At 39.1% G+C, this 23,638-nt stretch overlaps 1 protein-coding gene across 6 annotated transcripts in view; it reads right to left on the bottom strand.

The window, feature by feature from the left end:
• The window catches only part of RBM6 (RNA binding motif protein 6), an 89,620-nt gene that overhangs the window by 49,875 nt on the left and 16,107 nt on the right, over positions 1-23,638 (bottom strand). For 4 of the 6 annotated variants that reach the window (XM_027523509.1, XM_027523511.1, XM_027523513.1 and 1 more), the window contains 4 exons: positions 19,529-20,807; positions 17,775-17,864; positions 16,138-16,207; positions 1,290-1,363 (listed from right to left, as the gene is read on the bottom strand). In XM_027523509.1, coding sequence (XP_027379310.1) covers positions 1,290-1,363; positions 16,138-16,207; positions 17,775-17,864; positions 19,529-20,807 — 1,513 coding nt within the window. Of the gene's footprint in view, positions 1-1,289; positions 1,364-16,137; positions 16,208-17,774; positions 17,865-19,528; positions 21,084-23,638 lie in introns of those variants that run through there. The other 2 variants (XM_027523512.1, XM_027523514.1) reach the window with 2 other exon arrangements.

The raw sequence follows: 23,638 nt of genomic DNA, 5'->3' as shown, positions 1-23,638 counted from the left end.
AGAATGGAATCAACCGTAAGTATACAGACTAGAACTTTTATTCTTCTCTCCAAATATTGGCAGGTAGCATTTTCTGGCACATAATTAGCATCTGTTAAATGACTAGCTCAATGATGGACACTGAACAAATCAAACAAGAACTCTGTCAAGGGGATACAGCCTTAATCCACTTATTGTCTAAGGATCTAGAAGTATTTACATCACTAACAACAGGAACAGATACATCAGGTTTCTTCTAATTACTTCTTGATCCCAAAAGATTTAGTTATGTCATCCTCATTGAATAAGGGGAGAATATGGTCAAAGAAGGGAAAAAGTGAAGTGTAATGAGCCATGCTGAATGGAACAAAGCTGATGAGAGGGCATTAGGCTATGAAAGAGGAAGAGTTCTCATGCAATACTAGTATGCCCTGGCAGAGCCTTCTTTTAAGATTCTGGGTACATCGCAATCACAGTGTTAAGCACAGGCAGTGGGTATGTAAAAATCAAATTATATCACTAAGCTTCTTTCTCCCACTTCACAGATGGAGGAACTAAGACATCACAATGAAAACAACTTTCCCAAGGAAATATGACGACAAGAAGAATTCTACCCATTTCATATTCCCCCCCCAAAACTATCAAGCAGGGTTCAGTTAAAGACCCAGATGATAGTCCTATGTGGCAAGCTAAATACATCTAGGTGTTTCAAACATAGGGTAAGTACAGATTTCAATTCACCAGCTCAAACTATAATGCAGCTAGGAACTCGAGTACGGAACTCCAATTTGTAAAGAACAATGATGAATGCAGAAGACCCCTACAATCAACCGGTCTCTTCTCCCCAGCGGCCCTCTTGCAAAAGTAGCACATGCAGGCAGGACCTGACTGCCACAGGACTTGCCATTGGTAGTTTTCACCCGAGGTCTGGGTACAAGTACTGACCTAAAATTCCTGTGCCAGGAAGTTCCTTGAGATCACAGACAGGCAAGGATCGTTTTTTTGCATCTGGATCCCAAGCTCAGTCACACTCTGAAGGGAAGAACTCCAGACCTGTCATTTTTTTCCACCTACTGTCTTTGGAAAATGATCCAATGACAACTGAATGCGTTTCTAAAATACACTCTGTGCCCATTAAATTTACTAGAGAAACTTCCTCAGCCTCTTTTAAAGTTTCTCTTGGTTGGAATGTGGAATGCTCTAAGTATAGATTTCTGGTACCTTTCCAAAGTTTGATCATTTGAAGCCCTCCCTCCCAACTCATGAAAAATATATCCTTTCAGCATCATTTGACCGAAGTATAAAGCAACCTGGTTGGCCTCCATGCATCCGATGGCATCTTCCAAGAGTGAAAACTCCACGCAGACATAGCCATAGTCGTAACCTGGGGACAGCATTTAAATACAGACGGGAGTGGTGTTAGTGCCTTGAAAACACAAAAGACACACTTAAATCCCCTGTTTCCGAACCCCTTAAACACAAGCCCTCCCAATGGCCCCTCCCTCCCAAGCAGAAAAAAGTACTGCTACCCCAAACAGAAAAAAAGTACTGAAGGAAAAGTCTGGATGTTTCTGGATTTAGAGAGTCATTCCAAAATGGCCTTTTCTATTAACCAAGAAGATCCTCTGCCCTCTTTAGCACTGATGATCTGGTGAGGGTATCCCAGAATTGGGTAATCCCACAGAAAGTTCAAAGGGGGACCCGAAACATTGTAACCACAGGCTGAGTCTTCTGGAAAAACAAAGTCAATAAGAATAGGAAAGTATCTGGAAAAAAAAACAATGTATCCCAAAACAGGAAGGAGAAGCAATTATCCAAAAGCTATGCTAATAGTCACCACTTTTCAAGCAGAAACCACCTTCAAAGACTGAAGTGCTGACAGACTGAGGCAACTATTCTGTTTGGACACCACAGGAAGCTTCTGGTTGGCAGGGGACAGACCATATCAGGTCGTCTTTTTTTTTTTTCCTTGTTTCAACTCAAGTCATAAACCAGCTAAAATCTTTATGAAAGGAAGAAGGTGTAAAAGCATAAATAAGTACAAACAGCTGGGTCCAAAATTGTGCTTATGCACAAAGCTCAGGTAGGCTGGGGAGAGACAGGAGTTGTTAGTAATCAATACATGTTAAAGAATCAAACATACCATCAGACTACAAGACTCTTCACCTTTTTCCTGAAAACAGTCATCGTGGACACTCATGACCCATGAAACAGGAAGTCATGGGATTTACAAATCGATACACTCTAATACTAACCCATCCTATAATTTCCTTGATACTGCCACCATATGACTACAATACGCCTGTTAATGCAATGCTCCTCAAATTGTTTCCATACTTCCTCCACTGCCTCACAGGATAAAGAAGCTCATCTTTAGGAGTGACACTGTGCAGATGGAACAGCAAGAAAAAGACGTGATATGTTCAGAGGAGAAATAAAACTCAGGGAAAGAGAAACCACGTGAAACCTAGGTCAATTCTGAGCACAAAGTATATATAATAATAGGAAACTGGTATCATTGGATCAAGGTAATAAAGGCCACACACACACACACACACACAAAGCCAATAAAACTAGGGCAATAGAAAATAGAACTTAAAAACAGGCCATATTTGGTGAAATGGGTTGGATTCCTTGTCACAAGAAATGAATAGCCTGAAATGTTTTATTATGACAGCAAAGCTGTGACTTTAGGTTTGTTAAATATTTCAAGTTCATTACAAAATGTTACAATGGTGCAATTTGATTCTTGCTTTGCATTTTGGGAAATAACCAGGAAGAAAAGAAAGCTACTAGAAATCTCAGCACCACCATCCATGGACAGAGACTTTCTACCTGTATTTTACAGCTTTGACCAACACAAACTAGAACTCCTAAAATCTCTATTTAAACTTACCACAACAAAATCAGTTTCCTCTGATTAGTAACTATTTGAATAAATGAAACTAAGTTAAAAAGAAACAGTATATGCATTTGTCTATATCCTATTCTAACAGCAGAAATTGTTTTGTTATGTAATTCCTCTCAAGTGGACTTTCTTAAATTCAGTGACCATCTCACACATAAAACACTCTGCTTTTTATAAAGGGCTCTGAATGTTCTTGGGAAACACTGCAGAATAGAAGCAACTAAGGTGCGTTTTCTCATGAAGTTATCTACTGTAAACATTCAAATGCATGTCCACAATCAGAAAGGGGCAGCCGTGGAACAAGCATTCTCTCAAGTGTGTTGATTACCTCAACAGAACATTATCAAAAGAGTATCCAAGTGTGTGGAAAGCAAACCCTCTTCATAGCTACGAAAATGAAAAACACAGAGAACGGACACCAAATTGGTCTAGTCCTGAGTCTCCTTTCTGTTCTTAAAAAAGTAACTACAGTGGCCCAGAGGAGCACACAGAATCTGTGTATAGAAAAAGAAAGAGTTCATGACAACATTCACAGTTTGCTCAAGGACAGACTTTGATAATAATGTCACTGGAAGGAAAAGATAGTCTAGAGGAGACATAAGGGATATCTAATAGCACCTCTATACAATCCTGAGATACTCCATGTTGACAATGTACTTTACATATAGTATTAAATTCACAAGTCCAACACTCAAATTCCTCTGCCTGAAACTTCGGCTGTTAGACAAAAACAGAAATTTAGTTTAGGGAATTTCCTGGTAGTCCAGTGGTTAAGATTCAGCACTCTTACTGCTAGGATCTGGGTTCAATCCCAGGTCAGAGAACCAAGATTCTGTAAGCAGTGTAGTACAGTCAAAAGAGAAAGAAGAAAAAATATTTAATACTTAAAATTTTAAAAATAAACAAATAAAAACTTAAAAGTACCCAATCTTGATCCAAGTCACTTTGTGTGTCCAAGACTCATAGTTGTACTAGAGGATTTTCATAAACTGCCAAAACCTGTGATGATACCAAGTAATACACACTCAGCCCTTCTTGGTACAAAGCTGTATTCTAAACATTTTACATATATAGTTAATCCTCACAAGACTATCATATAACATAAAGATTATTAACTTCATTTTACCCATCAAGGGGAAGCAGTCAAAGAAAGAATAAGTAATTTGCTCAAAATCATCTCAATGGTAAGCAGCAATACAAAGTTTCAAACCCTGGCAGTCCAGACTGAAACGAGTGCTATTAATCACTGCACTGTATTAAGTTAACCTGACTTCTAAACTCTACGGAGCCCAATTACAGAAAGGATCCCACAAGTCTGAGCACAGATAAGACTATGCCTATGGTTAAGAAATACTAAAATTTGAGCACAACAGATATTCTGAAATGTCTATGGCAGAACCATTATTGTAAGTGGGCCCGAGTGTGCAAGTTACAAGGCATTCACTCTCTTGAATTGAATATAATGGCTATCAAAATTCTTTTGAAAAGACAAAAAACCCAAAAGTCCTGTTGTGAATGATGATTATAAAAATTACAATGTAAGATACTTGATCTAGTATGTTGAAATATAGTATTTTAAGAACTTTAAAAATGAAACCAATTGTATATTATAAACTGTGTACAGAAAAAAGGACTGGAATTAAATACAATGAAGTTGCATCTAACTCAGAGGTTAGAGACCAAAGTCTGCATAGGAGATGAAAACCAAGCTCTGCTGATATACTCGAACACCTGAAGGTGAAGAACATACCATCTCTCAATATAGGTTAAGTCCAGCACTGACAGTTTTTCCTCCAGCGTAGTAAGAGATCACTTTTCTTTTGGCTGCCACCAGATGAAGAGGTTGGCTTGCGTGTAAGGGCCATAATGTATGAAAAGCATATCACTTTAAATGACAGAATCACAGCCAGAACAGTGAATGCTCACACTCAGAGGAAACTGGAGAGACCACTTGAAGCCACAGCCAGGTCACACCCCCACCTCTCATGCTCACTCCATGAGAGGGAAGATGGGGTCCGTGTGGGGCAAGGGAGAGGGGTTGAGCAAGCACAGGTGAATATACACAAATTTGAAAATAATGTAATGTGACACAACTGTACATGAAAATGTTTGCAGTGGTTGTATTGTTATATTGAGATAATTGGGATTTTTTTTTTCTTTAGTTTACAAATGTAATTTTACAATTCACAGAAAAGTTCTAGTAGACAAAGATGACGCTCTACTTGGAGACCTAACTGTTCTGAAGACCACCAACCAATCTTACATTCAGAATTGCTAGGAACCATCTGGAATCATCAAGATGGTAAACTCAGTGTTAACAACCCCACAGACAGATTCTGACTTAGAAAGAGTAATAAAGTCTCTATCATCTTTTCCTCCTCAGTCACATGCTGGGAAGAAATTTGGTGGGCTGGTGGGTTTTTGTGGCTTATTTAGATGACTATTAAAAAGCATATCTTACTCCATTTTCTAACCTAAATGTATATATTTCTCATAGAAATGTAAATGCTTCTTAGATTTTTTTTCAATGCTGAGACGGATGAGAACAAAGCAAAGGAAAGAAATCTATAAAGGTAACATTAAATTTTCAGTTCTTTCCATCTTCATTAACCATGTGATTGCCTGTTACCCCAAAAAGTATCTGTGATAAAAGCTAACAGGTGCTTAGGGGAAAGCGAGATACAGAAAACAAAGCCCTGATAAGTAATATCCAAACCCAGAATTAATTCTTTAGTCTCTGCCCCTAGAAAAGTTGACTCAGTGATGCTAGCAAACATAGCTCTTGACCATTCAAGACAACTCTTAGTCTAAACCAAGCCCAACTTTCCTAATACTTATACACCAAGATTTTGAATTATGCAAATGAGATAAGCAGCCCTATATTCAAACTGATCTAGAAAAACCCAACTAAACATTAACAAGTCCAGTTGAATTGCCCATTAGGAGAGTACTGGTTGACAAGGAAGCAGCCCAGAATGTACATAACAACTATGAAATGTAAAAGAGAATCAAGATTTTAAAGAACATAGGCAGAGGGGGAAAGAAATTTTTAAAATGTTATCTGGTATCTTTGAGGAAAAGAAAACACAGGGATTTCCCCCTGTAAACAAGGAGTATTCTTTCTGTGGAAATGAAGCATTATGAATATAAAAAGCAACATGAAAAATCTTAATAGAAATTGAAGAGGACTTAGTTTTATCGGTCTGTCTTTCCTAATTCCACTCTACTGGGAATACAGGTATTTAGAAGAAAAGTAAAATATTATCAGGTTAGAGATGTTACTAAGCCAAACAAAACTGATCCAGATGTCTGAACTCCCATCAAAGCAAGTAATGTGACAGAGAAGGCTTACATGAACGTTTCCAACAGGTACTTTGCTCTCCGTTAAAATCTCAGATTTATTTGAGTATGTACCTGCAGCTTTCATTAGGAAAATATCTAATGTATATGTCAAACTACAATCTGGGAAGAATGAAACTGGCCCACATGAAATCCATCACTTTGACATCTTAAAGCACTTTCAATTCTCTCCCCTTCAACCATGCATATAAGGAGTGTTGGTTTATAATAAAACACATAAAACAAGGGAGATATGCACTGATGATCACTTGCTAAATTTTTGAAAACTGCATATGGTTCAGTATTTTATCTAGCTTTCCATATACACCAACTGGTTATTTTTGATATATAGATTTTTTTTTTTGGTTTGTATCTTCAAGTAGTTTTCAAAATCCAAAATCAATCTTAGGGTCACTTCATCCTGATGATGGTTCTGCGGGCCCAGCTTGACAGTTCTTAGAAAATTATCACCTTTATTCAACTCACTTCAATTCCACTGACATTAACAATACTATGTGAGTACAAAGGAGGGGCGTGCCCTGGCCCTCAGAGAGCTGAGTCTAATGGAGGAGTTATGACAAGTAGATAAGCATAGATCATCTCAAAATGCTACCTAAGTCAAAAAAGGGAACATCTATTCTTTTTTTTTTAAACTATAATTGACAAACAACATTATGTTACTTTTGGGATACAACATGATGATCTGATGTATGCATATACTGCAAAAAGATTTCAGTAAGTTTAGTCAACATTCATCAACACACATAGTTACAATTTTTTTTTTTCTTGTAATGGGAACTTTAAAAATCAACTCTTATATTGTAAAGTAATTAGCCTCCAATTAAAATAAATAAATTAAAAAAAAGATCAACTCTTAAGCAACATTCAAATACACAATAAGGTACAGTTAACTATAGTCACAACCCTGTATGTTAGATCCCCAGGAATTTCTTTTTATCTGGCAATAACTACTCTTTATAGAGCCAATGATCTAGTTCAAATTTTGTTCACTTCAAAACAAACAAACAAACCTACAGAGTAACCATCACGAATAGGAATAAGATCTGCTCATGCCACTACCACTGCCACCACCCCCCTCCCCAAGCTTAGGACACTCTAACCTACCCCCGCTCCAAGCTAAGGACACTCTAACCTGGCAGGAATGGCAAAAGGATCACCCGAGTGAAGCAGCATCAATGCTGAAGCAAACTGCCCATGCAGAGATGATTCCAGACTAAGTGCGGAGGGTCTTTTCACCTGGCAGGCAATGGCACTCATCAACCCCATTACTTGTAATGAGTATCATCCCCGAAGCACACACAAGAAAGTAATTTCTACAGTTCTGTACATAAGCAGGAAACTATAGCTAATTCACCATTCGCTCTCAGGCAAGACATTTTTCTGGGCCTGGGTTATCTCATATGCCAGGTACCAACGATGGTTAACTCTTTTCTAGGGTGGTTTCAGGGGTGCATGAGATAATGCATGTTAGTACTCCTGTGCTTCTATTACAAAGCATTATTAGGGACTTACCTGGTAGCTCAGCTGGTAAAGAATCCGCCTGCAATGCAGGAGACCCCGGTTCAATCCCTGGGTTGGGAAGATCCCCTGAAGAAGGGATAAGCTACCCACTCCAGTTTTCTTGGGCTTCCCTGGTGGCTCAGACAGTAACAAATCCGTCTGCAATGCATGAGACCTGGGTTCGATCCCTGGTTGGGAAGATGCCCTGTGGAAGGAACAGCTACCCACTCCAGTATTCTGCCCTGGAGAATTCCATGGACAGAGGAGCCTGGCAGTCCATGGGGTCGCAAACAGTAGGGCACGACTGAGCAACTTTCACTACTCACTATTAGGGACTAAAGATGAGACAGTTGTCCCTGTTGGTGCTCAGTCACTAAGCTGTGTCCAACTCTTTGCAACTCCATGGACTGCAGCACGTCAGGCTTCCCTGTCCTTCACTATCTCCCAAAGTTTGCTCAAATTCATGTCCACTGAGTCGGTGATATTACCTAACCATCCCATCCTCTTGCCACCCTCTTCTCCTTTTGCCTTCAATCTTTCCCAGCATCAGGGTCTTTTCCAATGAGTTGGCTCTTCCCATCAGGTGGCCAAAATACTGACGCTTCAGCAACAGTCCTTCCAATGAACATTCAGGGTTGATTTCAGCTGCCTCTGTGTTGCTGCTAAAATTTTAAAGGGGTGAATTTCCTCACTGACATCCAGTGTATACTAAAAACATATCTGATTTTCCCACAGGTACAAAGGTATTTTTATTTTGACTGGGAAGGAAAAATATGGCCCCCACTGCCTTGGTCCTAGTACAAAAAGGACAATTCACCAATGTCCCAAGGGGCTCTGGGAACATTCCACAAAGATAATGTCTTCCTAGCTGGAAGCTGTTCAGGATGACAGCAGATCACACTAGCCCAGCCACTCACCTATTCCAAAGTGAACTAGTTATCTACAGAAGTTATTAGACAACTGGCATGCTATGACACTTATGCTGACCAGAACACGAGCCTAGGTCATCTCTGACCTATAATAGAGAACTAATGCCCAACTAAAGGCAGCAGGTACCAGCCAGAGGTAGCTGTAGAATTTCCATCTGTGGTATCATAGAAAGATACTGGTCTTTGTTCCAGTTTCCTAACACAGAGCTCCTAAAACTCTGGGAATTTCCTGAGTGTAAGAGTGATGAGTCTTTTGTCTTAATGAGATGACTCTTGGTGGGCTCCTAGATAGCTTCAGGATGGCAACCGGTCAATAGAAAACCAAGACTTCATTAGAAGCATGGAACTTTCAGCCTCATTCCCTAACTTCCAGGGAATGGAAAAGGGAGTGGTAATTGGGTCAATCACCAATGGCAAATGAGTTAATCAATAATGTCTACATAATGGAACTGCCTAAAAACCTCTAAATCATAAGATTTGGAAAGCTTCCAGGTTGGTGAATGTATCTAAATTATAGGAGGGTGGTACACCCCAACTTCATGGGACAGAGGCTCTTACTCTTGGAACCCTTCCAGACCAAAGTATCTATCTATCTCTTCACCTGCTCCTTTATAATAAACTGATTATTAATCTGAGTCCTGTGAGCCATTCTAGTCAATTATCAAACCTGAAGAGGGTGTTGGATTATGGGAACCTCCAACAGAAGTATGGGTAACCTGTGATTGGTATCTGAAGGCACAGCTGTGGGACTGAGGCCTTAAACCTGGAGTCTGATGTCAACTCTGGGTAGTTAGTGTTGGAACTGGATTGAGTTATAGTTATCCACTTAGTGCCAGAACTGATTGATGTTAGGGCTTCCCTGGTAGCTCAGTTGGTAAAGAATCCACCTGCAATGCAGAAGACCCTGGTTCGATTCCTGGGTCAGGAAGATACGCTGCAGAAGCAATAGTCTACCCACGCCAGTCTTCCTGGGCTTCCCTTGTGGATCAGCTGGTAAAGAATCTGCCTGCAATGCAGCAGACGTGGGTTTGATCTCTAGGTTGGGAAGATCTCTTGGAGAAGGGAAAGGTTACCCACTCCAGTATTCTGGCCTGGAGAATTCCACAGGCTGTATAGTCCATGGGGTCGCAAAGAGTCGGACACAACTGAACGCCTTTCACATAGGAGGAGGAAATAAAATCTCTCATCATCTCTCTGCCTGTATGACACAGAGGCATACACTGATTTCTGCTGACATCATTCCAGAACACGTTAAGACCTCCATTTCTCAATTCACATGAGGTTTGTCCCCTATGTCAAGTTCAACTGCAAATACCACTGTAATCAGCTAACTTACTGGCAGCACTTGTCCTCCATGCACCCGTTACAAAATATGAGACTACTCTTAGTTAAGGTTTACCAAAGCTTTTCATCAGGTTTGCTTGTACACTGTCAAACATATTTATTGTCTGATAAACCAGGTGAGCATGTTCTAGGACTTGATATTGATCTGAAAGCTAAAATGAAAATTTTTAATTTTCTAACAAATATAGAAGTACTTATACAAACGGAACAGAAAACTTGACTCCCTCAACATAACACCACTGCATAGTTTTAGAAATTAAAGTCAAGTCCGTCAGAATTTCTGATAAAAATTTCTTGAGAGGATCTACTCATTCAGAATATTACTTCCAGAGTTAGCACTAATACTTTCAGGTTGAAGAAACACATCACAAACTGAACTAACACTTTCAGGCTGAAGAAACACATCACAAATATTATTTAACCTCCAATTCACACATAACCTCACACATTGCTGCCAGGAATTTTTGTAGCTTGAAGTGTGAGATAAGATAACATTAAGACTATTGTAAAGTAATTAGCCTCCAATTACAATAAATAAATTTATATTTTTTTAAAAAAGATAACAGGACTAATGTTTTTTTCTTTGATTTGGAGAAAAGCAATCGCAGGAAATAATGTGACATAAATTCAATTGCAAGGTTATCAGGAAAAACCTAATGAAGCTTAAGCTTCACTCATTAAGCAATGATTTTCCTACCCTGTCACCATCACTCAGGTACATTTCATTCATTTTTTAAAATGTTATCTAAACAAGGTCCTAAAGGTCCTACTGAATAGCACAGGGGACTATATTCAATATATGATAAACCATAATGGAAAAGAATATTAAAAAAAGAATGGCTATGTATATAACTTTACACATTTGTCACTTTGCTGGAAAGCAGGTTGGCACAACATTGTAAATCCATTATTACTTCAATTAAAATAAATTTTTAAAAAATGAGGGCAGGAGGAGAAGGGGGCAACAGAGGATGAGATGGCTGGATGGCACCAATGACTCAACGGACATTCGATTGAGCAAACTCTGGGAGGTAGTGAAAGACAGGGAAGCCTGCTGTGCTGCAGTCCATGGGGAGGCAAAGAGTCAGACACAACCTAGCGACTGAACAACAACAAAGTACTCCAGATCATTTTAAAACTCCCTGAAGGCACAGCAGCCCTTTCTTAGTAAGAAATAGAGACATTTTTCCCATACCAAAATTGGAACAACCAAGGCCTCCAAGGTCTCCAAACTTAAAGGCCTCCAAAGGTCTCCTGTACAGAAAACAGCTCCTCTCTGGGAATTTACAAATTCTTACAACTCAACTACATTTTTAGAGGTTGAAAATATTCTTTTTTAAAAAATATGCATTGGAATGGAGGTATAACGAGACTTCCAGAGAACACACAAAAAAGTCAGGTCTATTTGTACACATTTTTCTCTATTTCTTGTCTGATCATTTCCTATAATACTCATGAAAAGTTGATTAATTTCATTTCTCTGACACTCAGAGGATGTCACTTTATTTGATCTCTCTGACCAGTCATTACCGTCAAGCATTCACCGAGCTGAATAAGGATGTTCTCTTACATAACCATAGCCACAGTAGTACCAACTTCAGTGAATTTAACACTGATTCACCACTAATACAATCAATATACAAAACAGTTCCATCATGCCCGTCAATTCACTCAAGCTTCCATCTTACAGTCAACTCCTCCCCCAATACCTTGGCACCACTATTTTCTATTCTTGTCATTTTTCTTTTCTAGAACGTCATATAAATAGGATCATACAGTATGGAGTCTTTTTTTTTTTTTTTGGAGTCTTTTTTAAAATTATGATCAAATACACAAAACATAAAGTGTACAATTCAGTGACATTAAGTACATTCACCATGTTATGCAACCACCACCACTATCTAGTTCCAGAAGAACATTTTCATCACCCCCAAAAGGAAATCCCATATCCATTAAGCAGTCACTCCCCATTTCCCTCTTCTCCAGCCCCTGACAACCACCAAACTACCCAATCCACCTTCTGTCTCTATAGATAGGGCTATTCTGGATATTTCACATGAATGGAAGCAGACAATACTGTGGTCTTTTGCGCCTCACTTCTTTCACTGAGCATAAAGTTTTCAAGGGTCATCCAGGTTGTAGCATGTATCAGTACTTTGTTTCTTTTTTACTGCAGTATATAGCCTTTTGAGCCCAGTTTCACTTAACACAATGTCTCTGAGATCCACCCATCTTGCTTTGTGCATGCAATACCTGCATGCATAGTATCATCATTTTTACTGCTGAGTAGTATTCCATAGTATGTATATACCAGAGTTTGTTTGCCCAGTCACCAAAAGACATTTCATTGTTGATACTTCCCGAGAAATGTAATCATATAAGTCAAGGTATTTTACAATTAATAGGGCTACTATTGTATCTGCACTTGGCAACAGAAAAATTCAAATGTATGCAACAGGTATAGGTTCATTATCCATTATCTGAAATTCCAAAATCTAAATATCTCCTAAGTGTCAAGTTTTTCAGTAAATTTTCTGTGAAGTCACTTGGAGATACATCTTGACCTATACTATAGTCTCTTTATAGTCTTTCTTAAGTCTTCTTAGTGAGAATATTCATTTTCTACAGAAATAGTTTATCTTATACACATTCCACTGGGGGATATAATTCACATATAAGCTATTGGACCACATTACCTTTCTATAATCAGAAAAATTCATAAATTCATCTGACCCCACAGATTTGGATAAAAGTTGTGGCCCTGTACTTACACAGTTCTAAATGAGACAAAAATTAAGCTGATAACTACTCGAGTCAGTGAAGAGGCATTAAGCTTTTCTCTGTTACAGACTAGCTCCCTAATACATCAACTACAAGGATGAACATTACCCCACAACCCCCCTCTTATGAACAACATCCAACCTACATGGTCTTTGCAGGTTATCCTAACATAAAAACTTGATGGCTGTTTATAAAAGACACCATTTCTACCGAAATTCAGACATACTTTTTGAACAGGTAAATGTTAAAGTTCTCAGAACATCTGACTGTCTCAAGATATGTTCTTCAGCACTCAGGAAGAGTGCACTGCTGTAAAACCTAAAGTAACCTGTAGTGCCATGGGGTCTCCTCACTTGAAAGGAGACCACAGGGGCTCTCCAAATACATTATTCCATATACACCGCATTATTCATTCCATGCATACTGGGAACTCATCTGGGCTAGGCAGAGAGTCAAGAACTGGGGAAACAGGAGGGAACAAGTCAAACAAGGCTCCTACTGTCACGAAGCTAACTCTCCAATGAGAGGAATAAAACACACAAAACCACTGAGAAAAATATCTAACTGATAACTCCTACGATGACAAAAATACGATATAAAATGACTGAGGAATGATTTTAGATTGGATGGTGACTCAAGGCCTCTGAGAGTTGAAACTGAAGCCAAGAACTAAACCCCCAAAGAAAATGAGAATCAGAGAGAAGAGCAGTGCAAAGGCTGTTACAAAGCAATAAGTCCATATGGTCAAGGATGAGAGAAGGCTCAGGATGGCTAGAGCATGGTTAAGAAAGGTAAAGAGTGTATATAATGAGGTCAGACAAAAAGCCAAGGGCAGGCTCATGCAGGACTGTATTAAGTCAGAACAAGAAGTTGGGAGTTTCTTCCAATTGAGATGGAAAGGTGTTAAAGGGTTTTAGGGAGAGGAATAACACAACATGACTGATAATTTCAAAAGCTCATTCTACTTGCCATACAGTGATACAATACGGATAACATGGGACTGGTAATCCAATCCTTTCAGTTCTTTCATTTTAAAAAGTATATATACGTGTGTGTGTGTGTGTGTGTGTTTGTGAGCTTCTATAAATATGGTGTGTGTGTGTGTGTGCACGCGCACATGTGCATGCATGCACTTATACAAATATGACGGCTTCTGTGGTAGTTCAGACCAGGTAAAGAATCCGCCTATAATACAGGAGACATGTGTTTGATCCCTGAGTCGGGAAGATCCTCTGGAGAAGGGAATGGCTACCCACTCCAGTACTCTTGCCTGGAGAATTCCATGAACAGAGGAGCCTGGCAGGCTACAGTCTATGGGGTCGCAGAGTCAACCCCACAGAATGACATGACTGAGCAACTAACACGTTCAACATTTTCATATATGCATATATTCTAAAGGAGATCAATCTTGGGTGTTCTTTGGAAGGACTGATGCTAAAGCTGAAACTCCAGTACTTTGGCCACCTCATGTGAAAAGTTGACTCGTTGGAAAAGACTCTGATGCTGGGAGGGATTGGGGGCAGGAGGAGAAGGGGACGATAGAGGATGAGATGGCTGGATGTCATCACCGACTCGATGGACATGAGTTTGAGTGAACTCTGGGAGCTGGTGATGGACAGAGAGGCCTGGCATGCTGCAATTCATGGGGTCACAAAGAGTTGGACGCAACTGAGCGACTGAACTGAACTGATCACTTCATGTATTAAAATGGCCAGAAAAGGCAGAATTTCCTGAAAACTGATTTTTTTTAAACTACTGTCCTGAATGATTTCACATTTGTATCAGTCTCTGGTCTGCCAATTATGATTTTAATAGCTGCCAGAGCCAGAAAATTTAAGGACTTCCTCTGTGAACCCTACAGATCAATGTAGGTTTTACTCTGCTAATAAATCTGACAATACATGTAGAAAGTCAATGAGTACTAAAGAAATGAAGAATTAAAATTGCCATTATTTAAATACCAAACACATCTTTTTCCTAAACACCAATATTTAACGAAAGTACAGTTCATGAAATAAGATCAAAGCTGAAGTTATTGCCCTGTGAGTCAAAAAGCAACTGCAGCCTATAAATTCTATTTTTAATTTCCATAGTTAATAGTTAATCAGGAAAGTCTCTATGAGACACATACCCCTCATCCCAAAAAGAGTTGTGTTTGAGAACATACCTACTCTTAGTCATACTTCCACAAATTTAGAGTTGGCATATTTCAAACAAAGAAATAATTAGCTTTCTGAGAAATAATGCTCCTGAGTTCACTGTCAAATTACAGGAAAACAATTTCTGTACTTAACACAAACACCAGATTATTTCAAGCACCAAAATTTTTGTGGACAGTTTTATTCTGTGAAACCAATCAGAAGAAGTAATCTAGTTAATGCAAAAATGTTATTCCATGGCGAACTGTTTAAAGGTAAACTACATATTCAAAAAGATGGCTTGCTCTTACTTGAAGAGTTCTTTAACATGAATTACTGAGACTTGTGATTCTAAGACTTGTGAAAAGACTAATGCTCTACTTTCTTTAATTTAAAATAGACCACTTTAAAATTACCTTTATTTGTTTCCTATTGGGTAGTCCTAAAAATACTGGTCCAATACCTTGAGTGCTTGGCATTTCACTTTTGACTACTTTTTCTATAATAAGGTATATATAATACATATACCTTATATATATATAACATATATTATATATATAATAAAGTATATATTATATATATATATAATACATAATGAAGAAACTGACCAAATTAGGTACTCTAAGATACTAGGAGGATATTCTGAAAATCTAATCTGTAGAGCAGAGGTCAAAAAGAAAGGTCTTCTGGATCTATTCATGGATTTCAACAAAGTAGCTGGTGCAGGACTCTGTCCTCAGAAAAAGACTAAAATCTCAAGAAACTACTCACTTGTACAATTTCTCTGGCAAGTTGAAACTTCCATGCTGAAGCAATGAAATGTAAAGTTTTACGTATAGTAAGGTAATTAAAATCTTACCCGGCTCAAACAGAAACATTCCACCACCATGAAGAACATCAGCAGCAAGTTTAATGATTTAATTGCATAAAATATATTTGGGGACAAATTCTACAACACTCACTTTGTATCTCATAGGCACTCAGAAGTACTGGAACATACATCCTCATCACCCATGAGTGGACAAATATCCACAAAGAACTACAGCTAAGGGTATAGCTGACTGTTGTTTGAAGGCATCAAAAGGAGGCTTCTGGAAATCTTAATTGTGGTTTCTTATAAAAAATTTTGAGGAACCCAAGATGCAGAGATCTGACAGACTCTCCTAACCCAAGGCTGCATGCAAGTCATGAAACTCACCTGTGTTATACTCCTTTAACTGCAAGTCCTTCACAGGCATGCCATCAGGAGTCCAAAAGGCGTTAAGAATCTGTAAGAATATGGTATGCACACTAATGACACACATCATAATCAAATACTAAACATTATATTTCCCCTAGTGGTTTTTATTCTACCAACTTTAAAGCAATGATTACTTTACAAAGGACAAATTAAGCCAAGTACACTCCAGGCATTCCAAAACTATTCAATGAGTAGAACGTAATTACTCAAAAATTCTCAAGTACAAAAAAAAGGCAGAGGAGCATAACCTCAAGAGCTCAAGCTCTGAAATGAGACTGCCAATATTCCAAGTCTCTCCTCCTCATGTGCTGTGCAACCTTTCAGCACCCAGAGTCTCATTTTCTAAACCTAAGATCATGCAATAAGCTCATTCCTATCCAGGGCCATGGTCCCTGAACTCCCTCAGCCTGGTCAGCTCTTTTCCCCATTTTCAAATGGACTGTTCTCTTACTTGCATTCAGGCCTGGGCTCAAATGTCACTTCCTCAGTGATGCCTTCCCTACCTACCCAATCTAACACCGCCTGCACCCGAGTGATGCTCTAAACCTTTACTTTAGTTTTCTTCAGAGCATTCATCACTGCTTGAATTTTTTTTCCTGCTTATTCTTTTTACTATCCATGGAAGCAGTGACTTTATAATGTTCACTACTGTATCACTCAGTACCTAGAACACTGCCTGGCATACAAAGGTGCGTCATTTTTGAATGAATGAATAAAGAGTACCTGTTTCATAGGATGTTGTGATAAATAAATGAACTAATGCTTTTAAGTATCATACAATGCCTAACACAGAGTAAAGTTCTGTTTGCTCTAGTAATTGTATATTCTGACCAAATTCTTCCTTAAGGTCATCCATAATTTAGTTACCAAGTTCTTTAACAATGAGGAGTTAGAAAGTTCCCAGTTTTTACTACTATAAACAGCATCTTTATGTAAGCACTCCAACCCTCCTCCCTCCCACTTGGATTATCCCCTCAAGGATGATTATCAGGTCTGAGGACAGCAATCACTTGTCATATATATATATATATATAAAACAAACCTCACCTCAGTGAGTACTTAGTAACTGGTGAAATATGAATGATCTCTATCAGATCAGATCAGATCAGTCGCTCAGTCGTGTCCGACTCTTTGCAACCCCATGAATCGCAGCGCGCCAGGCCTCCCTGTCCATCACCAACTCCCAGAGTTCACTCAGACTCATGTCCATAGAGTCAGTGATGCCATCCAGCCATCTCATCCTCTGTCGTCCCCTTCTCCTCTTGCCCCCAATCCCTCCCAGCATCAGAGTCTTTTCCAAGGAGCCAACTCTTCGCATGAGGTGGCCAAAGTATTAGAGTTTCAGCTTTAGCATCATTCCTTCTAAAGAAATCCCAGGGTCTCTATAGATTACACTAAAGCTACATTCCTGGTTTAGCTACTGCTCTATAGGCGGGGGAAGGCTGGGTGAATGATAACCAAGATTTCCCTGAGGATTTCTTTGCACCTTCCTGTGAATCTACAATTTCTCAAAATAAGAAGTCTTTAAAATTTTTTAATTGACTGAAAAAAAAAAAGAAAGGAAAAGGAAAGAGAAAAAAGAACAAGAGCCTTACCTCTTCCTTTGTGGCATTTTCAGGCACCCCATTTAATCGAATAAGCTTGCTTGGTTTCTCCTCACTTGGGCCAGTTCTATAATCTTGATCCTTTAATCCAAAGCAAAAAAACTTATTTCAGAATAAAATACATGTTAATGTGCAAAATGAAACAACATGAAATACAGGTACTCAGGATAAAAAAAATCAAAATGACTTGCATCATATTAAGATATAAAAAGTTGTAATTGTCTCTTTTTCTGAATTCCAAAATTTGATTTTTTAAAAAAAATGGGATCTTACTTCCCCAACCAAGGACTGAACCCGGTCCCTGGCAGTGAAAAAGCAGAGTCTTAAGCACTAAACCACCAGGGAATTCCCCCCAAATTTTATTTCAAATCATTACAATGTAAGTGTTCTAAGATCCATGCTCATTGCAGGAATTTTGAAATAGTAAAGCAGAAAACAAAGAGAAACAACATTGAAAGGGACTTTTACAAACAGAAAAAAAAAAAAAATCAACCAGATTTTCAAAACTAGAATTTTCTTTTCCTGAATGAGAAAACAGCACATAAGTAAAACCCGATGTCATTTATCAAAGATGTTACCGATAAACAATCTCCAGAACAAAATCAAAGGGTGTCATCCGATGATATAACTTAACAGTACAAAATCAGAGAAATCTGCATTTTCCATATGTACAAAAGTCGCAGCTCTGATTCTCCTCCATTTCAAGTTATAAAAAGGGTTTAACTTTTGGGAAAAAAGTCTCCTACAACTACTTGACCACACCTACTGTCCGAGCATAATTACAAATAGTGTCCTCTTTTACTCTTGAAAGTGTCCTGACTTGAATAATGAATTATATGGCCATCCAGTTCTAACAATCTCAAAATCCATTTTTTAACCAAATATCTAACCAGCTTGTCTTAGAATTACTGTCCAAAATAACAGAAACTGCAATAGAGATGGGTAACACCTGTTTTTAAAAGTAATGTTTTCAATGTCCAACTGAAAACATAATTCTAAGATTATATGTACATTAGATTATATATTAGACATACAGAAAATCAACATTTAAGTCAATTAAGTTAGCTTCAATATTTGCAACATTAACATTGCCTCCTCCTAACTTAGTATTTTCTCTTATCCTAGATATTCTCTAAATGATTTTAAGTAAGAAAATGAACCCCAAACAGCCACAAGGCCTGACTACGTAAGAGACAAGAGAACCAACTCCCAAAGACAAATACTTTCAAACTAAATTATCCCAAGGCATTTAAAACAGTACCATCAAGCGAGATAATGAGGAGACACACATCAAAAATATGATCTGAACTGAGGGCCCTTTCTCTAGAGATGTACACTCCACTCGTGACTACAAATCTTGCTTTTTAATGGCTGTATAAAGTAAGCCCCAGGACTAATGGACTCTATACTTCATCCTTCAGAAAAGTCTTAAGAAGAAGCAAAACTCAACAAAGCAATCCAGGGCTTCCCTAGTGGCTCAGTAGTAAAGAATCCACCTGCCAATGCAGGAGATATGGGTTCAATCCATGATCTGGGAAGATCCCACATGCCACAGAGCAACTAAGCCCATTCATACAACTGCTGAGTCTGTGCTCTAGAGCCAGGCAGCCCTAACTAAAGAGTAGCCCCCCGCTCTCCTCAATTAGAGAAAAGTCCGCACAGCAACCAAGACCCAGCACAACCAATAAATAAGTAAATAAATAAAATCTTAAAAGACAAAACAGTAGTCCACTCTATTAACGTACCTGAAGGTCCCGTTGGGCATCTTGGGAAGTTTTGCCCTCAGGAAAAGACTTGCTCTGGCCATAGCCAAATATTTGGCTTCCAGGCAGTCTGTGATCCACATCACAGTACTCCATGCTTCTGTAATCAGTGTCCTGACGGCCAAGAAAGTCCAGACCACCTTCTTCTTTAAACATACCAGCATCTGAGCTCTGTTGTTCACCTCCAGAATGCTGTGACTTGTCCTGGTCTTGAAGAGGACTTTGGCTGTTCTGAAAGTCTGGTGAAGATGCATGGTCAAAGGCTACACCTTGTTTTTCTCCTTCTCCTGTTTCTGAATGCTCAAATTCTCCCTTCTGAATGCCAAAAGCAGGTCTTTCCGTCGTATGGTCATGTGCAGATTCTTCTCTCTTGTTCACATTCATACCAGAATGTTCTCTGTTTTGTGTGGAGGGCTGAACGTAATCCAAAATATCTGGATCCGCAGAGGGCATCTCCCTATCTTTAAATTCCATACAAGGTCCTCCCTCTCTGCCCCTAAAATCCTGATCAGTCCTGGATCGGTGTCTACCTCTGAAATCTGCATGTGGTGTATTCCTGTCCCTAAAGTCTAGATCACTAGTACCTGAACCTCGGCCTCTAAAGTCCACCTGGGTTCCGTCTTTGTCCCTGAAGTCCAAATCAGACACATCTCTATTCCTAAAATCAGAACGGGACTGATCTCTGGCCCTGAAATCCAAATCTGATAAATCCCTTCCCCTAAAATCTGCACGGGCTCCATCCCGCCCTCTAAAATCTAAGTCATAAGTGCCCCGGCCCCTGAAGTCAGGAGGAGGAACATCCCTACCTCTAAAGTCACCAGTATGAGCCTCCCTCTCTCTGTAGTTCATGTGAGATGTCTCCCTGCCTCTGTAGTCCAAAGAAGTACCGTCTCCACCCCGATAGTCCATAGGTGGCCCTTCTCTATCCCGAAGGTCCCCAGAATGGATGTCCCTTCCTCTGAAGTCCAACTGTGATGAATCTCTGCTCTGGAAATCAGAAGATGAAAAATCTCCCCCCCTGAAATCATGTCCATGGCCCTCCCCTCCTCGATAGTCACCATGCTGTCCGTCTCTAGCTCCATAGCTGAAAGAATGCTCCTCTACATTTGCAAAGGGAGGCCCCGAATGCCCCTGGAAATCAAAGGGAAGTGAATCTCTGCCAGGAAAGTTGCCAGAGTGTCTCTCTTGAGCATGACTCTTAAGGGGAGGAGGAGGATAATCCCTGTTCCACCCGGGAGCAAACCTTTCTTCTTGGCTCCCACTGTAGAAACAAAGACAGTGTTATTCATATTGTCCAGAGAGTTTGAAATCTACACACCAGCATATTCTTCTCTAATCACAGCACATTCTTCTGTAAACATTTTTTTTTTTTTTGGCAGAGTTCTGTAACAAGGTCCTAGATCTGCAGAAAACAGCAATGTTTTGCTATTTTAAGACGAAGTGGCGGAGTAAACTTTTAAGTTCCCGTTTCAGAACACGAGGAAAGTCAACACAAGGTTTTCAACATGACTGCTGCAGAAAAAGCTTTCACCCAGTCCTGCAACAGGGAAAATCCGCAACACCAGATAAGCTAGCAATGGTGACACTCTACAAAAATTTCCATTTCCTACAGCCAGGGAACTTAGAATTCCAAGATCAACACGATGATTCCTATACATCAGAAAAATCAATGCGCTGTAAATTTTATACAGTTGGTTTCAGGATGTGTCTTTCTCATTGGTGGTGCAAACAAGAGTAACATTCCAAAATATCTGATTGACAGCTACAGAGTGGACACCACCCAATCAGAACAGATGCAGGCCCAAAATGAAGAAAACACTGGCTGTAAGCCACTAGTTGGAGTACACTAGTGTTCACCAGCTGAGCATCACCCCTGGCTGCATCTAAACCCCAGTCCCACAGTGGCTCCACCTAGAAGTGTTCTCACCTGGGTCCTATTATTAACTACTCAAGGGTATCTCAGAAGGCAGCATGAATCATGCCACACAGCATGCGTAAGTTGACCAAACCAAGCAACAGCATCCAGAGGCTTAATGCTGAAAGGGACCTAGAGAGAGCATTAGGCTTTCATGCTTTATCCCCAGGTCCCAAATGAAGAAGCTGATTTTTTAGATTCTAATGCCTCATCTAATTTTTCATGGTAATATAATATATTTTAAAACATAGTATTAAATTCACATTCTCAGTTTACAGAACTCAAGAGAACTGAGTTCTAAATGAGAACTGGCCCTATCTTTCACACTACCTAGCACCAGACCATTTTATATGTTTTGACTTTGGTAAAAGACAGGGAATTTAAATAGGCAATTAGGTACCTAGGATCTTGAGCTGGAAAGGGAGAGGAGGGCATAAAAAAGGGAAACATAAAACGATCTGAGTGGTTACCTGCTATTCAGCAGCAAAACAAAAGTATTAAGAGATCAAGTTCCACTCAGTTCTCTCCTCTCAGAAAATATAGGTTCTATTACATGACCCTTCTGAACTCAGACTACACTGCTATAGAAAGACTCAACAGACAACTGCTCCTGGGTCACTCAGTTCAAGAGCAATGCCAAACCCTTTCCTGGAGTAACAGAAATTTAACAATAGTAACCCAAACAGTAGAATGATACATATTTAATAGATTTTCAGAACATAACTTCCATTAGCTTCATTAACACAAAAATATTAACATTATTTATGTGTATGGGGTTCATCATAAGAGAAGCAAGTTTAAATGTGCTTCATAAATAATACAACTTAATGCTAAAATTAAGACACTACCACTAGTTCTAGTGTCACCAGATCCCAATAGCTAGCTTGTAGAAGACTTAAGCTTAAGCAGACATTCATGGGCTGAGTGCTGAGCTATCTAAACCTACATGTTCTCTGACCAAAACACATACAACACTGTCTTTGAATATTACCCTAAGGATTACCTTACCAGATAAAACTGAAATCAAATACATCTACAGTAATCACTATACTAGGGTTCTCAGAACTGTATTTTATGTAGACTATTCAAGAAACAGTTCTACCAGTTATGAAACAGCAGTGACTATGAAAATCATTTTCAACCAAATTTTTAAGACAAGTTGTTAAAATAAATACAAAATCATTTTCCTGCAAAATACCTTTTTTCACCAAATTAGTCCCCTCCCAAAAGTTATGCTATATAAACTATGCCTCTCTCTGGTCAAAGACCTTAAAAAATGGCATGTAATGACTATATTTAAACTAAAATTAAGGTGGGGAAATACAATTTTATATAATAAATTCAAAGAAAAAAATGTTCTGAAAAAAATTTTTCAGTGATGCAATAGAGCTGAAGTTATTTCTTTAGCTCTGAAGGCTCAGTGTAAACAGAGCATAAGGCCTTATGCAGAAAACAATTATCCATAAATATAAGTAAAAGAATAGATTTTTAAACATTAAAGTACAAACGCACTAATCTAGACTAGGGATCTGCAAATTTCTTCCATGAAGAGTCAGACAGTAATTACATTAGGCTTTACAGTTTCTGTCACAACTATTCAACTCTGCCCCTGCAACATGAAAGCAACTATAAACAATTTGTAAACGAATGATCAGGGCTATGTTCCAGTCAAACAAAAACAAGCTGCAGCCTGTTGACCATTGATCCAGACCTTAATTTTTTTAAAGGAAAAACATAACCAGCATCACTGCTGCTGCTAAGTCGCTTCAGTCGTGTCCAACTCTGTGCAACCCCACAGACGGCAGCCCACCAGGCTCCCCCGTCCCTGGGATTCTCCAGGCAAGAACACTGGAGTGGGGTGCCATTTCCTCCTCCAATGCATGAAAGTGAAAAGTGAAAGTGAAGTCGCTCAGTCGTGTCCGACTCTTAGTAATCCCATGGACTTCAGCCTACCAGGCTCCTCCATCCATGGGATTTTCCAGGCAAGAGTACTGGAGTGGATTGCCACTGCCTTCTCTGAACCAGCATCACTACCACTGCTTTAAAGATTGCTAAGCAGAAAGTAAAGATCCCTTTATTCATGAAATTAGCTTTACTAAGTGTTACATGGATTTACTTTTAAACTTACTTTTCTAACTAAATTTTCCATGGGAACCCCAAACTTCAGAATAATAAAA

This window comes from Bos indicus x Bos taurus, chromosome 22 (genome assembly GCF_003369695.1).
Source record: "Bos indicus x Bos taurus breed Angus x Brahman F1 hybrid chromosome 22, Bos_hybrid_MaternalHap_v2.0, whole genome shotgun sequence".
Taxonomy (NCBI): domain Eukaryota; kingdom Metazoa; phylum Chordata; class Mammalia; order Artiodactyla; family Bovidae; genus Bos; species Bos indicus x Bos taurus.
The sequence above is the reverse complement of the archived record's forward strand: the minus strand, read 5'-3'. Positions and strand labels throughout refer to the sequence as shown.